Below are 13,962 nucleotides of genomic sequence, written 5' to 3'. Positions count from 1 at the left end.
TATTCTTTTATTAAGTCATTCATTCTAGAAATAATTATCTTATATCTACTAAGTGCCAGGCATGGGGATACCACAGTGAACCCAACTGGCATGGTCTGCCCTCGTGGCACTTCCAGTCTTGTGACATCTCAGCTGCCCTTCCTCATGGCTCCTGCTTGTCCTTAGCAAGACCCATGTGGGGATCTCCCAGAGCCCTTTTTGCATGCTAGTGCTGAGTTCCTGGCTCATCTCCCATAATTTTCCCTCCCTTAGCCATGGCACTGCTTCCTCTTCACCGCCAATAGGAAGCCAGGAATGAGGAACCCAGAGCTTTCCCTGCTCCCCCATATGCTTGTTTTTCTCTAAAGAATCAGCAGTGGGATAGTCGGAGCAAGCTCCATTTTATTACAGAAAGTTAAAAAACAAAAAACAAAAAACAACACACAGACAATTGATAAGGATAGAACAATGGGGAAGAGGCGAAGTGCCTCCTTAGTCACCCCACCACCCTACAGTTCAATTCAATATCAACTGTGAACCACTAGCAGGAACAGAATTAAATAACTATCTGGGGATTAGGAGTTAAGATTCCCAGCCTCCCCTCTTAGGGAAAGCTGAGGCATAGTAATACTGAGTAAAAGTGGAGGAAGCCACACCTCTAGGCCACTCCCAGTTAGGCGACTGCAGGAGGCAGGGGAGAGGAATTCCACATGGACTCGGCAAGTGGGCATGGCTTGTAAACCTGGGACTTTGGCAGCATGGGGCTGGGGGGCTTGTAAACTAGGCTGTGGTCAGGAGAGGAGGCAGGAGCTGTAAACGCAGGGGTGATGACCTAGGGAACAGGAGGAAGTGTCTGTAAAGGGAGTGAGGGCCAGGCCTCCCAGGGAGATGAGTACTAAATCCTGAGAGTCCCCGGGGTGGTAGGGAACTGAGGAAGGCTGTGGGGAGTGTCCCTGTCTGTGAAATGGGGTATGAGGAGGTGTGTTCCATTTGTACCACACCACCCCTCCCAGTGAGTTCTGTGCTCCTTCCCAAGACTTGGGGTTCACTCTTAGATCACCTAGGATGCACCAGCACATTTGGCCCACCCACACCAGAGACATTGGGTTGGGGGTGAAGTTGGGTGATTGGCTCTGCCCCCAGAAACAGGATGAAGAAAGCCAATTGGGGGATGTTGATTGCCCTTCCCTGCCAGTTTCATTTTCAGGGTCCATCTGCTCTGGATCTTCTCAACTCCAGGATCTTCAGTTCTGGGAAGGAGAAAAGTGGAGCCCTATGTGGGAAGAGGGTCACCTCCGGCAGGACTCATCTGTGGGAGACAGAACAAGAATGATAGTGAGTGAGGGTCTCTGCCCCCACCCTCTCCAACCCCTCCCTGCACTGATGGGCAGTTGGCACCTAGGAAGTCCTATAATATCCTCCAGATCTTGATGCAACCTCAGCCATCACTCATTTAGCTCACATTCTGCTCCAGGCATTCTTATAACTCGGTTAATCTTAACAACAGTCCCAGGAGAGGTTAAGTAACTTGCTGTCCAGCCATAGTTCTAAGTGCTTCACAGAAATTATTTATACTCCTCTCAAAAACTCCAAGAAGTAGCTATTGTTAACCCCATTTCACATATTAAAAAACTGAAGCCAGAGAGATAGATGATTTCCCTGAGGACAGACACACCACAAGTAAGATACAAGTTGAAATTCAAACTCAGGCCTGTCTGACCCAAACCCTGTGTTGTTAGCTATATACAGCGCTCAGAGAGAGCCAAGGTCCTGGAAACCGGAGACCTTATGAGTACTTCGCTTCCCAGGGCCTCGGTTTTCCCGTCTGCAGAAAGAGCTGGTTTGGCGATAGGCCTGCCAAGCCTCCCGGTTCCCGCCAGTACAACAGTGCCCGCTCCGAACACCAGGGGGCGCGCTCGGGCCGGTGGAGCCTGCGCTCACCCACTATCAGCGCCTTGGTTCGCAGCCCGCCCTGGAGCTCTCGCTGCAGAAGCAGCAGCTCCTCTTCATCCTCCTCGTCGTCCTGCTGGGCCGCTGGGGGGCTGGGAACACTGGGGGTCTCGGGCTCTGGACCCATCTCCTCTAGCACTGAACTCTCGGAGGGGTACTGGTACGTGGTCTCTAGGGCCGTCTCGCTGAAGGAGATCTTGAGCTGGGGGTGGGAGAGAAATGGGGAGGAGATGGGGTCAGTCAGCCCCGGAAGCGGGCTGGGGAGCATGTAGAAGGTGGAGAGGCAGGGACTGGGCTGGGGCACCCCGCTGACTCTCCCCTCCCCATCCACTCAGCGATCTAGTTTCCCTTTCCATTCGGACTCTCCAATCCCAGATTTTCCCTCTTCAGTCATGTCATTTCAAAAGCGTCAGACTTTGGCCTGTGCTTTAGCAGGGGCCTGGGAGGCAGAAAAAATACAGGGCCAAGGTTCCTGCTCTTTAGAGTGTGGGAGGGAGAGGTATAATAAGAAAATAAAATATATCAAGATCAGACCTGGGATCAGAACCGAGTCCCTGGGTGCCCCGAGTCCCTAGGAAGGCTTCCCAGAGGAGGTGAGATTTAAGCTGACCAGCAAGAAAGAGATGGCTGGGGAGGGAGTCCCAGACTAAAAGGACAGGCACATCGGTTTCCATAATTTCAGCCCCTTGCTTTTCCCCTGGGAAACCCAGGGTCTTGGACACTTGCCCCTCATGCTGTCCTCATTCCTCTCCTACAGCTGGAGAAGACCCAGAGCAAAGGGGTTGGGAGGGGGTAGGAGACCCATAGAAAGGCCCAGAAAAACCAAGAGATATTACCATCAGTACTTGGGGAGGAAGATGAGCCCCTAAGTCCCTGAAAGGGGCAGGTGATGGGGTGGGAGGTTCAGAAGAATGTCCACACAAACAGGGAGTAGGGATGGAGAGAGCACCAGAAGGGACAGGCAGTGACAGAGGCAAAAGGCCAGAGAGGAGATTGGGGGGTGGGGAGGGGTGCACAGAAAGTCCTTCATAAACATACCATCCTGAGAGCAGGCTGAGCCCCAGCTGTCCTCACTGCCTTTCTACCCTTCCCCTTTGCCCTCCTAAGAAGCTCAGGGGGAGGGGGTAGGATAGGATTAACACTGGAAACCAAAAGGATCAGGGAGACCAACAGGAAGGTTCCATGTGAACTACTTGGAAGGGTTCAGATGATCTACTCGGGCCTTCCCTGGAGTTTTTTTGGAAGACTTGGGGCTGGGGTCCTGTGACCTTGAGTTTCTGCATGGACTGGAATGTGAAAAGACAGAAGCCAAGAAGGTGGCTGGACAGGTGGTGGGCTAAGAGCTGTGACACATCGGTCCCCATGGGAAGCTGGAACTCAGAGACTGTGTTGCTCTTGACTCCAAACACTTCAACGTCTTCTCCACCTCACTTGGAGCAAGAGCCAGAAGCCTGATCATGGCCTACAGGGTGCTGTCCAGTGAGCTGCTCCCTCCTCACTTCTCTGGCTTCCTCCCTCATTCTAGCCACACCAGCCTTGATTTTCTCCAAGCCCACAAGGCGCCTTCCCACCCCAGAGCCTTTGCATTGGCTATTCCCTCTGCCCCAAACACTCTTCCTCCAGATATCCCCATGGCTCCCTCCTTCCCAATCAATCACCCTATTATAGAGTTGCCACATTCACTCCCCCCACCTCCTTGCCCTCTACCTTCTACTTATGCCTTGCTCTATTTTTTATGTACCATAATCACTTAAGGCCTTCTAACCTACTAAAGAATTTATGTATTACCTTGCCCACGAGGGCAGAGATTTGTGTCTGTTTTGTTGATTATATAGCTCAGCATCTAAAAAAGTGTCTGGTACACAGTAGGTACTCAATCCATGCTTGTGGAATGAATCAATAGGAACATGGAATTTGCTACAATGGGTAAGCTACCGGTTCATCCAGACCTCCAGTGAGGTCCCACTGGAGGACCAGGGCTAGGAAAACAACAGGAGCTAGCCCAGCCTATATACATTGACCCCTCGGTCCAAGTCTGGACAGAAGCTGGGAGAATCAAGTGATAGCAACCGGTTCCATCACATTCCAGCTTCTTACAAGGGGCCGCAGACCAATGGTTGTGTCCCTGGCAAATTGGACCACACCTCTGGGAATCCATTTCTGTTTTATTTTCATACCCCCACCCCCTTCCTTTCGGGATAACAAGTTCCACCATTTATTATCCACTCTCTGAAGAGATTCCTTTTATTTGCTCTCGGTCTATGTTTGCCTCTCTCCCCCCACCAACTCCCCCCCCACCGCCCCAACTTCTGACTGGGCTTTTCAGGAATGCACAGCCAGCATGGGAGTGGGGGGGGTGACTCACTTGCTCCTCTCCCATCAGCTATATAAGGTCACAAGGGGGGCCAGAGAGGGGAGGGACTATTCTCTCTGTCAGAGAGGCCTCTGGGAAGGGACCCGAGACACAGTCCGTCCCCTGAACTTCAGCGCCAAGGCTGGGATTTCTCTCCTGATGGCAGGGATAAGTTTGGAGTTATTTAGGGAAGGCAGAGGGGTGGGGCCCTCTTATCCCCGAGCCAGTGGGTTGGGGCAGAGCTGGGAAGGGACCTGCCAGTCCCTGGTGAGCAGGATGCTGAGAGAGGGGAGAAGGCCTGAGAGGGGGTGGAGGGTGAAGGGAACTCTGGGCTGCTTCTTCCCCGCCCCCACCCCAGCGGCTGCTTCCTTATTCTCTCACCACATCCTGAGCACAGTTCTGGCAGGCCCATAGCCCACTCAGCCCTGCCAGCCTTCCGGCCCCCACCCCAGGCTTCCTGTTTTGGGCGATATGCTTCCGGCTCCCCTACTCCCCTGACCTAGGTATGCTCACACTCTCAGGTCCTGCCCTGTACCAGGTTCCTGGCTCTGGAGCTTTGGGCCCCAAAGATAATCGCCTCCCTTTCCTTCCTCCCAAAAGGCATAAGCCAACCTCAGCAGGAAGTCACCTTTCTGAACGCCGCCCCCTGTAGTCTCCTGACCTACCTCCTTTGTATCCGCCCAGCCCTAAGGGGAAGAGGCTGGTAGCAGAGGGCCCAGACTCAGGAATGGAGCACAAGCTACATGCAAAGATGAATCTGGGGACTACTGGACCGTCAAGCTTAACCCAGACCATTGGTCCCTGTGTTTTTCCACTGATACTGAGGATATGAAAAACAAATTCAAGGGTGTGTGACACGCAGAATAAAGACTGGAGACCGGAAAGGGCTTCTGAGTCTGAGGCAGTTGAGAGATTTTCAAGCTGGGAACTGGTTGGTGTGTGTATGGAAGGAGTACTCGGGCCAAAGGGAGGCAGAGAAGTTGGCCTGAGCTCCCACTTACTTGCAGGTCCTTACTCAAATCTAACCTCTGACCCTCTGCTAGCCTCAGCCCCCACCGCTGTCCCCAACTCCCACTGTACTTCTGGGCCACTCCTGGCTTTCAGCCCGGTGCCTCCAAATTCACTTCTCTCTTTTTCTACCCCAAGGGGAGGGATCGGCCAGGGTGGCCAAAAGAGAGGGGAAAACCAATTGCTAAGCTAGTTCTGGAGAGGGAGGGGAAGTCCAGAGAGGAAGGATGGGGGAGTGAGGGGTGGGGGTATTTTGGAAAGGGAGAAAGCTTTTCTTGTCCCAAGAGAGAAGGAAGCACTGTCTGAAGCAGTGGCCCAGCTGGGGGTGTGCAACCCCGAGGTCACCCACTTCAAATGGGCTCTGTGTGCTTCTTTTCCTTGGGGCTGACTCGGGGTCCAAAAGCCTTCTCTCTGCTCTTTGGCCAGCCCTGTTCCATTCCTCCTCACTCAGCTCTGCTCCCTCCTCTTCCTGGGGCTGTGAGTCCTCCTTCTCCTTACTCCTTTCTGCCCTTTCTCCCTAGAACTCGACTCCCCACCCCTTCTGCTTTCCCAGATTTTCTCCTCCAACATTCTCTCCCCTCGACAGCTGTAAGTGCCTTCGCCCTGGTGACCCACCCCTGATAGATTCAAGGTTCTTGGGCTCAGCTCGCATTAACCACCCGAAGGACTGGGGTGGGTCACAGGCTCAGAGGAAAGGAAGGAAAGAAATTGGGGGTGGGGGGAGAAACTCAGAGCCTGAGGGAAGGGAGAAAGCAGCCTGGCACACCCTGAGAGGGACACACCCAGAGACTGTGTCTGATTGTGGGGCAGGATCCTTGGGGCTCAGAGATGAATGGAAAAGGAGAGCTACAAGGAGGAAGGGTGTGTGTACAGGAAGAAGGGTGGTGGCAGCAATTAACAAGGAATAATAGAGTAAGACAAGAATACAGGGGTATAAAAAAGAAAAAAAAAGACCGAAGCCCAGAGAGAACTGGCGAGTGGGCTTGTCTGTTCTCCTACCTGTTTATGGTGTCTTTCAGGGGACCCCTTGACAAGGCAGCTGCGGCTGAGGCGGAGGTAGCCCCCCAGAACCAAGATCTCCTCGGCAGTCGGGTACCGCTTCTTCCCAGCCCCGGGGACTGCAGCATCAGCCGTGGCAGGGGCAGCCGGAGTGACCGGGGCTGCAGGGGGCACAGACCGCCGGGGGTTGACTGTGAAGGTGTGTCCACTGCGGCGGGGGGCCCCCACCCCTGGCCCTGCCTTCACCCCATAGAACAGTCGGCTCATGAGGGGATCCCCTGGGGGTTGGGGAGCAGGTGGGGCTGGGGGTGGGGGAGACAGAGGGACTGATGGTGGGGGCTGGAGTTCCACTGCTTCCTCTTCCTGCTGTCTTGGGCCTCCGGTCCCAGCGTCCTCTGGTGGGAGGGGGGAGGGCACAGAGCAGCGGTTCTGCAGGTTGCTCAGAGACCTGCCCTGAGCCCCTGCCTCCTCCTTCTCAGCCTCCCGTTCTCCAGTCTCTACCTCAGGAGGTCCCAGCCTCTTCTCGGCAGACTCTGAAGGTTCTGGTTTCTGCATTTGAGACTCCATATCCCTGGGTGTCCATTCTCTAGCTTTCCCTGAGTTCAGAGTCCATTTCCACCCTTCTGTCAGCCTCAAGCCCCTCTCGCCATCCTCCACTGGGCTGGGCCTCTGTTCTGTTGCCACCACTCCTCTGGGACTGTTATCTTGAGCCTCCCTGGTCAGGGTCTCTGAGAGCCCTTTAATCTCTTCTGGAATTATCCCTGGAATTGGCCTCTCTTCTTTTCTCCCCCATTCCTCTGAACAGTTGTCTCTTTCTTCTGAGCTCAGCCTCCAGTCTGATGCCTCCAGCTGTACCAAACTGTCTTCCTGACACTCTCTAGAGTCAGGCCTCCATTTATGGGCCTCTGTCAGACCCAGCTTCTGGTTGCCAGATTCCCCGGGGCTCAGTCTAGTTTCCAGCACCTCTGTTCTCCTGGGGCTTTGCTCTCGAGGATCTGCCAGTCTCAGACTCCGCTCTGGAGTCTCTCCAGGGCTCAGTCTCCATTTCTGCACCTCTAACAGTCGCGAGCTCTCTCCTGGGCTCTGCCTCCAGTCCCGAGCCTCCAAAGGCCTGGGGCTAGACTCTCGGGCTCCCCCTATCCCCAGCCTCCTCTCTCTGGTCTCCCTGGGACTAAGCCTCTCTTCTCTTGATTCTCTTCCCTTGGGGCTCTGATCCCGAATCTCCCCAGGGCTGGATTTCCGCTCTTGGGCCTCGGCAGGACCAGGCCTTCTCTCTGCAAGGAGCTCTTCAATCCGCTGCTGCTGCTGCTGCCGCTCCTGCCGGATGAATCGGTTCTGATGCACTGGCCCAATGGCCTCCAGAAGGACAGCAGACTCGTCTGGGTCTGGAGGCCCGGCCTCTGCAGTTTCTGGGGCAGGGCTAGGCTCCCCAGGGGACAGCCCGAGCTTGGCCCGGCGGCGCTCCAGGAGCCCCCGCTTCCAGGCTGGCATTTGGGAAAGGCGTTCCCGCTCTGCCTTCTCCCGGCCTCGCACTGCTGCCTCCTCCTGCCGGCGCCGTGCTAACAGCTGTAGCTTCCAGTCAGGGATGGTGGCCATGGTTGCTTTAGGGTGACGGTGGGAAACACTGGGGGCAGAGGACAGGAAGAAGAGGTTGGTGAGAGAGGCCCCGGGGGAAAGATTGGGGGTGGGGTGAGAGGAAGTGGAGGGGGAAGGTGGGAAACAGAGAGGGGGACAGGAGCTGAGGGTTAGGACGGAGGGAAAGAGGGAGAAGAGGAAAGGGGCAGAGAAAGGAGAAAAAAATTGAGAAAGTGAAGAGAGAAAGGTATATGCCAAGTTGGGGTGGAAGGAAAGGGAGGGGAGAGGAAGAGTCGAGATTCTGGGCAAAGAGGGAGGAGTCAGATTTGGCAGTACAGGGTTAAGGGGTATTAAAGTTCCATGGATGTGGGAGAGAGAAAGAAGGGTGAAAAGGTAAGTTGGGGTGAGGGAGAGAGGGAGAAGAGAGAAAAGAGAGGCTGGGTTGGGGTGGGGGGACGGGTTTGTTCAGGAGAGGCTGTCTCACCGCTACCCCAGGGGAGGTTAGAGTGGAAACGGAGGTAAGGGAATCCCGCCTGGGAAGGAGCGACGGGACCTGAGGAGGGTACTGGGGAGGTGAGGAAGGGTCCGAGAGTGAAGAGGTCTAGGGGAGAAGGGGAAATCTGGGGACAGAGGGGAAAGGGTGCGCCGCGGCAGTAGCCCGGCGCGTCTCAACGCGGCCCCAAAGCTCCCGGCTCCCCTTCCAGCTCCGCTCGGGCCACGCCCCTTCGGCCCCCCAGCCCCCACCCGTCGGCCCCACACTCCGCCCCCAAGGCGGGTCAGGGGAAATACCCGCCCCGGGGGACTCTCCGAACCCCGGCGTCGGAGCTGCCAGCACGTTCCCAGAACTCAGGTGTCCACCCCCACCTCGTCCCGTCACCACCGCCTGCCTCCCCCACTGGCTGCGCCTGGGGACCCAAGAGTGCCGAGGGCGGGCTCCGCGCTGCTTCTCTCCCAGAGCCAGCGGGTCCTGTGCCCGGGTGTCCGCTCAGGAAACCTTGACACAGCCGCCCATCCCCACCCTGCCCTGTCCACCGCACAGACAATCTCGGCACAAAGAGGAGACAGCCTGAGGACCGGGCCGGGGACGAAAGCGGGGACCGGGACGAGGAGACGCTCTCTCCCCAAGTCTGAAATCCCCAAATCAACTCACACGCCGCGGGGGCCCCGGAGGAGGGGGGTGCGGAGGAGCCAGGCGTCCGGAGAAGAGGAGAGAGGAAGAGGAGGAGAGAGGAGCAAGGGAGATCCGGAGACGCGAAGGAGGGGAGGAGGGGGGAAAGGAGGAGGGAAGAGGGAGCAGAGGAGGAGGGACGGAGACAGAGACCTGGGGGCCAAGCGGGGGGCAGCGACCGCTTTGTCTGAGGACAATGGGGAGAGGGAAGGGGGCGCGGGGCGGAACCACAGGAGGGGGCGGGGCCTGGCTCCCCCGGACCCGGCGGTGGGGATCCGCTCCGGGTCCCCCCTCTTCCCGCCCCAAGCCCTGGCCCTCAGCTCTCTGTCTGTCCTCCGTCCTCTGGGGTCCTCACCCCCCACCCCCCCACGACCCGTAGCCCTGGGGACTCCAGGTGTCCAGACCCTCGCCCCGGATGACCGACCCAGGGCGGCGGCCTGTGACTCAGGCCCCTCGAGGGACGTGGGGAGGAAGCGGCAGCTGCTCGGAGCCGGGCCCGCCCTTCCCATCTCCCGCCGCTCCTCCCCACGCCTTTGCCTTCCCCGCCAGCCTTTGTTACTGCGGGGTCGAGGGCCGCAGCCGCTAGGCTGTGGGCGGCCTGGTGGAGCGGAGCGGGGGGAGCGGGAAGGCGGAGAGAGGGGCGCCAGGAAGCCAACGGCTTTGGAAGCTCACTCCCCTACCAGAGCCGCAGTCCCCACTCTTTTTAGCTTCAAGTCTTGTCTTATCTGTCCCCCGGTGTGCAGCGGGGAAATTGGGGGCGCTCCGGAAAGGTGGGGGCGGAACCGCGGGGAGTGGCCGCTGCCCAGCGGTCGCCAGGGGGCGCGGTGGCCGCCCAGACCCGCGATTGGCGCGCCCAGGCTCCAACTCGCTTTTCTTCCCAAACCCAGCCCAGCTGCCTGAGAGCCACTGACAGACTGCACACCAGATGTAGAAAAGCCAGGCTGAATTTTATTTTCCTGCAGCGCTGTTCCTCGGGAGAGCAGGGAGCCCTAAGTCTTTCGAGTTAAGAGAGGGAGAACCCCTTCTACTAGGTCCGGGGGCGAGGCCCAGGGGCAGGGTCCCAGGAGATGGAGAGACCAGGGCGGGCGGGGGCAGGAGGTGAGGTCGCGAGGCGTGGGGCCGCCCACTACAAACTTCCAGGCTCTGGTCCAGCCTCTTAGGGCGGAAACAAGAAGAGAAGGCGGCCTTCAGGCGCGGAGATGAATAACAGTGCCAGGGGATTGGTCAGGCAGACACTTTCCCTTGTGGTGATGCTGGAAGGAGAGGGGGTCAAGCCCTAAACCTCGAAGGGACAGACTGGTTCTGCACCCCCTCTTCCCGACTGGTGAGAAGTGGACCTTGGATCCCAGTGTCTGAAACTCAGAATTTAGGGTATGGGCCTGGATCCCAGGGAATGGAGTTGGAAGCAGGGGAATGGACAGCCCCTGTTTCGCATCTGGATATTAAGGGATTTAAAATTTAGCTCCTCATTCGGCCTCCCCATCCTGGGGCCGGGAGAGCAGGTGGAGTTTTCTTTTTAGCTGGGCCCGGAGGTAGCGGAGATCCTGCTGGTCGAGTCCATGAGCCAGGCCCAGGTAGAGGGTAAGGAGGAGAGCAAGGAGGAGGCGGTCAGTGCCCAGGGTAGGCACCACCCACAGCACAGTCAGCAGCTCCACACACACTGGGTGGCGCAGGTGGGAGAAGAGCCTCAGAGCCCGGGGGGACTTCAGGGACAGTGGCTCGCCCAGCCCTAGCACATGGTAGTACACCTAGGAGAGGGAGAACAGCTTAGAAATGAAGTCGAGCCCCTTTCTCTACTTAGCGGCCTCTTTTCCTCCCCTCCCACCCAGGTACCCTGCTCCTAGAACTCAGGCCTAGGAACCACTCCCTGCCTGTCTAAGACTTGGGTCTCTCTGACACTCATCTCTGGTCCATATACCTTCTCCAGGTCCAGGGGGTCATGACTGGTGGCCTCTGAGGGAGAGCTGAAGGGAGACTTACAGGAAAGGGAGGTGAGGTAGTTGCAAGCAAGGGGAAGATGGTAGGGCTTGGGGGAGGGGTGGTGGATGTGAAATCTTTGGAAGGGGAAGAGGAGTTCTAGAAAGGGGCAGAGGCCTTGTGTAGGGACCTGGAGGCTTCACCTGTTTGATGCCCATGAGCTCAGCGTAGTCAAAGACGAGAAGGATGCTGAAGATGAGGAGCCAGGAAATGACGTGGAGCACAAAGCAGAAGAGGGGTACCCAGGTAGCCCACGGCTCGGCCCGAGCTTCCCACAACACAGGGCCTCTGGGTACAGGCTCCCAGTAGCGCATCACCAGCTGGGGAAGGATGAGGGGTTGGGTGTTCCAGCAGCCTACCCCTGAGAGACCCAGACCCAGAGGCTGCCCCCACCCCAGGCTGACCTGCAGCTCTCCCAGCCCCATCATGAGCATCACCAACAAATATTCACCATGTGGAGGGTGCTGCTGGGTGGGGTCCCAAGGATGTAAGCATAATCCACCTCTTCTCTAAGGACTTACAGAATAGGTGGGAATGACCTTCTCTGAGGACTTACACAACAGGTGGGAATGACCAGACAGGTACACAGAGTAGCCTATGCCAAGCACCCAGTGAGAAGGCAGGTGAGCATTAACTGGGAAGCCTTTCCTTGAGACCTAGGGAAGTGCATTGTGAAGAACGGGTAGGACTGAAGAGAAGTTATGGAGGGAATCCCAAGCAGGGGACAACATGAACAAAGTTGCAAACATGAGAACGCACATATTGTGCTTGGGGAAGGACGAGTACCCCCTTCTTGATAAAGGGCAGGATATGTGCTGTGGAGGAACAGGAGCTGAGATTAGAGTATTGAACACTCTGAATTTCATCAGAAGCCTAGTGTCCTTGCCCCTTCTACCAGGTTGCCCCTCCCAGACTGTCCCCCTTGAGAACTCGGCTGCCAGGCTCTCATACCTGCAAGGCCAGGGCAGTGCATGCCACATACAGTGACCTCTGCAGGACCCCAAAGTACCGGGATATCCACACCTTCACTGTTTCAGTAGCCATGAGGCTATGCTGCCCCATAAATAGTAGCAGAAGCCCCAGATTCCGAGCAAGGGGGGCAAGGATGCTGTGGTCCTGCAGGGCAGCCAACCATCCCTGGCGGCCATCTAGGGGTTGTGGAGGAAGAAAGGGACAAAAAGATCAAGAAGATGGTGGGAAATGCCTTCTACCCTCATCACCTCTTGGGGACCCCAGACCATGTCCCTTAATGGTTTCAAGTGCTTCCTCTCCAGGCCGTGCCCATCTCACTTTCCATTCCGTTTCTTCCGGCTTCCTCTGGCCTCCTTCAGAACCGGGGAAGAGGATTCACAGAAAAATGTATATTGGGCAGTTACTAAAGGCATGGCTGGGTTGCCCCTCTTATTTCAGTTCTCCAAATGCTCCTCTACACAATCCGTTTTACAAAATCCTTTTCTTGGAAAACTCTAAGAATACCCTTTCCCATTGCCTCCTCCCTCCCCGCAGTCCTCGCTCTCCCGCCTCTCCAAACAGCTTATCCCCGAGTTCCAAACTTAACCCTCTGGTCCAGCTCCCCTGCAGCTTCACCGCGGCTTTCAGGGTTCTCGGGTTGCCCCTGCGGACTTCCCCTCGGTCATTTGTCCCCAGCCCCGCCTCGCGCCCTCTCCTCCGGCTCCGCCTTCCTACACCAGAGCTCGTCCTCGTCCCTCCCGCTCACCCGGACCAGACTCCGGGAGCCCGCCAAGAAGTGGCCGAAGTGAGGTGAAGCGCACGAACTCCACTCCGGTGCCAAAGGCCAGGATGAAAGAAGCGAGGGCAGCAGGGACCAGGAGCAGTGCAGGGGCCATGGCGAGAAGTGGAGGGGTGGGGAAAGGGGCGGGCCCGGGATTCCCGCGGCAGTCGGCCCCGCCCCCGCCCGGTCTCCCGCCAGGGATCCCACCCAGGAGGGCGGGGCCCCTGCGAGCGGCAGCCAGGGCTTCCGGCCGCCCCCCGCGCCGCTTTCCACCACCAGGTGGCGGGGTCGACGCCGGAGTCTTTTTACCGAGCCCGCAAGGTTGGCGTCACAGAAGGGAGTATTAGAATCTTAAGCGGGAGGTAAAAAGGGAAGCGACTCTGAGGCTACTCGTAGGTTGAATCCCAGTTTGGCTTAGGCTTTCCATATAAAATGAAGACATTTCCTCTCTTGCAGAGTTCTGGTGGAAATGGAACGTTGCAAGTCCTCTTTAACTTAACCTTGGCTAGAAATCATAATCAGAGTTAGAGGTTACAAGCCTCAGTTGGCAGTTGAGTAATGAACAGTGAGAGAACGGAAGATTGTTGACCTATGCTGTCTGAAAATCCAGCCTCTGAATCACCTATTACATATTCTTAGAGCCAAGAAAAAAAAAAGTGACTATTTAACCATAAAATAAATTCATGCTTATTCTGTAACTTATTATAAAATTGAATTGTTACCCCTCCACTTTCTAAGAATGGCAAATAATTTCTCTATAATACTAAAAAATTTGTTCTAATACTTCCAAAGACTTGTAACCATGAGAGTCAAAATACCTTAAATTATTTGTGGTAGAAAACTGTTCATTAAAGTTGTAAGCTTTGCAGTAGGTTAATTTTATCCACCAAGTTTGTGACAATTAACTATGATTTTCCCTGTAATCTCATTAGCTTGTCTTCAGTTATTAGTCACAAAGCCATAAGATCTTTTGTCATAACATATTCTCTATAGATCTGCTTGTAATGCCTACAGACTAACACCTACATCCAAAAAGCAAAGTGAAAGTAAGGTTTTCTCCAAATGGTTAAAGATCATGGAGCTAAGGACCTAGTCACCCTAGTCAAAGTAAATTCCCACAGGAGAGACCTTAGATATCATTAAGCTTCAACTTATAGATAGAAGAAACAAAGGCCCAGAGAGATAAATTGCCCAAGATATTAAAGCTTCTACCAATGTGGG

The 13,962-nt window shown here is 56.0% G+C and overlaps 2 protein-coding genes across 2 annotated transcripts; both read right to left on the bottom strand.

Moving 5' to 3' along the window:
* Positions 1-361: 361 nt before the first annotated feature.
* Positions 362-8,573, bottom strand: PPP1R18 (protein phosphatase 1 regulatory subunit 18). Its single transcript, XM_037843054.1, has 3 exons — positions 6,290-8,573; positions 1,921-2,131; positions 362-1,288 (listed from the first exon to the last, which is right to left on the bottom strand). The coding sequence occupies exons 1-3, from the start codon at positions 7,883-7,885 to the stop codon at positions 1,269-1,271; spliced, it is 1,827 nt and encodes a 608-aa protein (XP_037698982.1). The 5' UTR covers positions 7,886-8,573; the 3' UTR covers positions 362-1,268.
* Positions 8,574-9,958: 1,385 nt separating this feature from the next.
* Positions 9,959-12,867, bottom strand: NRM (nurim). The gene is made up of 4 exons (XM_037843121.1): positions 12,727-12,867; positions 11,961-12,157; positions 11,153-11,329; positions 9,959-10,780 (listed from the first exon to the last, which is right to left on the bottom strand). The coding sequence occupies exons 1-4, from the start codon at positions 12,854-12,856 to the stop codon at positions 10,499-10,501; spliced, it is 786 nt and encodes a 261-aa protein (XP_037699049.1). The 5' UTR covers positions 12,857-12,867; the 3' UTR covers positions 9,959-10,498.
* Positions 12,868-13,962: the final 1,095 nt, after the last annotated feature.

The sequence above is a fragment of the Choloepus didactylus genome, chromosome 7 (assembly GCF_015220235.1).
Source record: "Choloepus didactylus isolate mChoDid1 chromosome 7, mChoDid1.pri, whole genome shotgun sequence".
In the NCBI taxonomy this organism is placed as follows: Eukaryota; Metazoa; Chordata; class Mammalia; order Pilosa; family Megalonychidae; genus Choloepus; species Choloepus didactylus.
The sequence above is the reverse complement of the archived record's forward strand: the minus strand, read 5'-3'. Positions and strand labels throughout refer to the sequence as shown.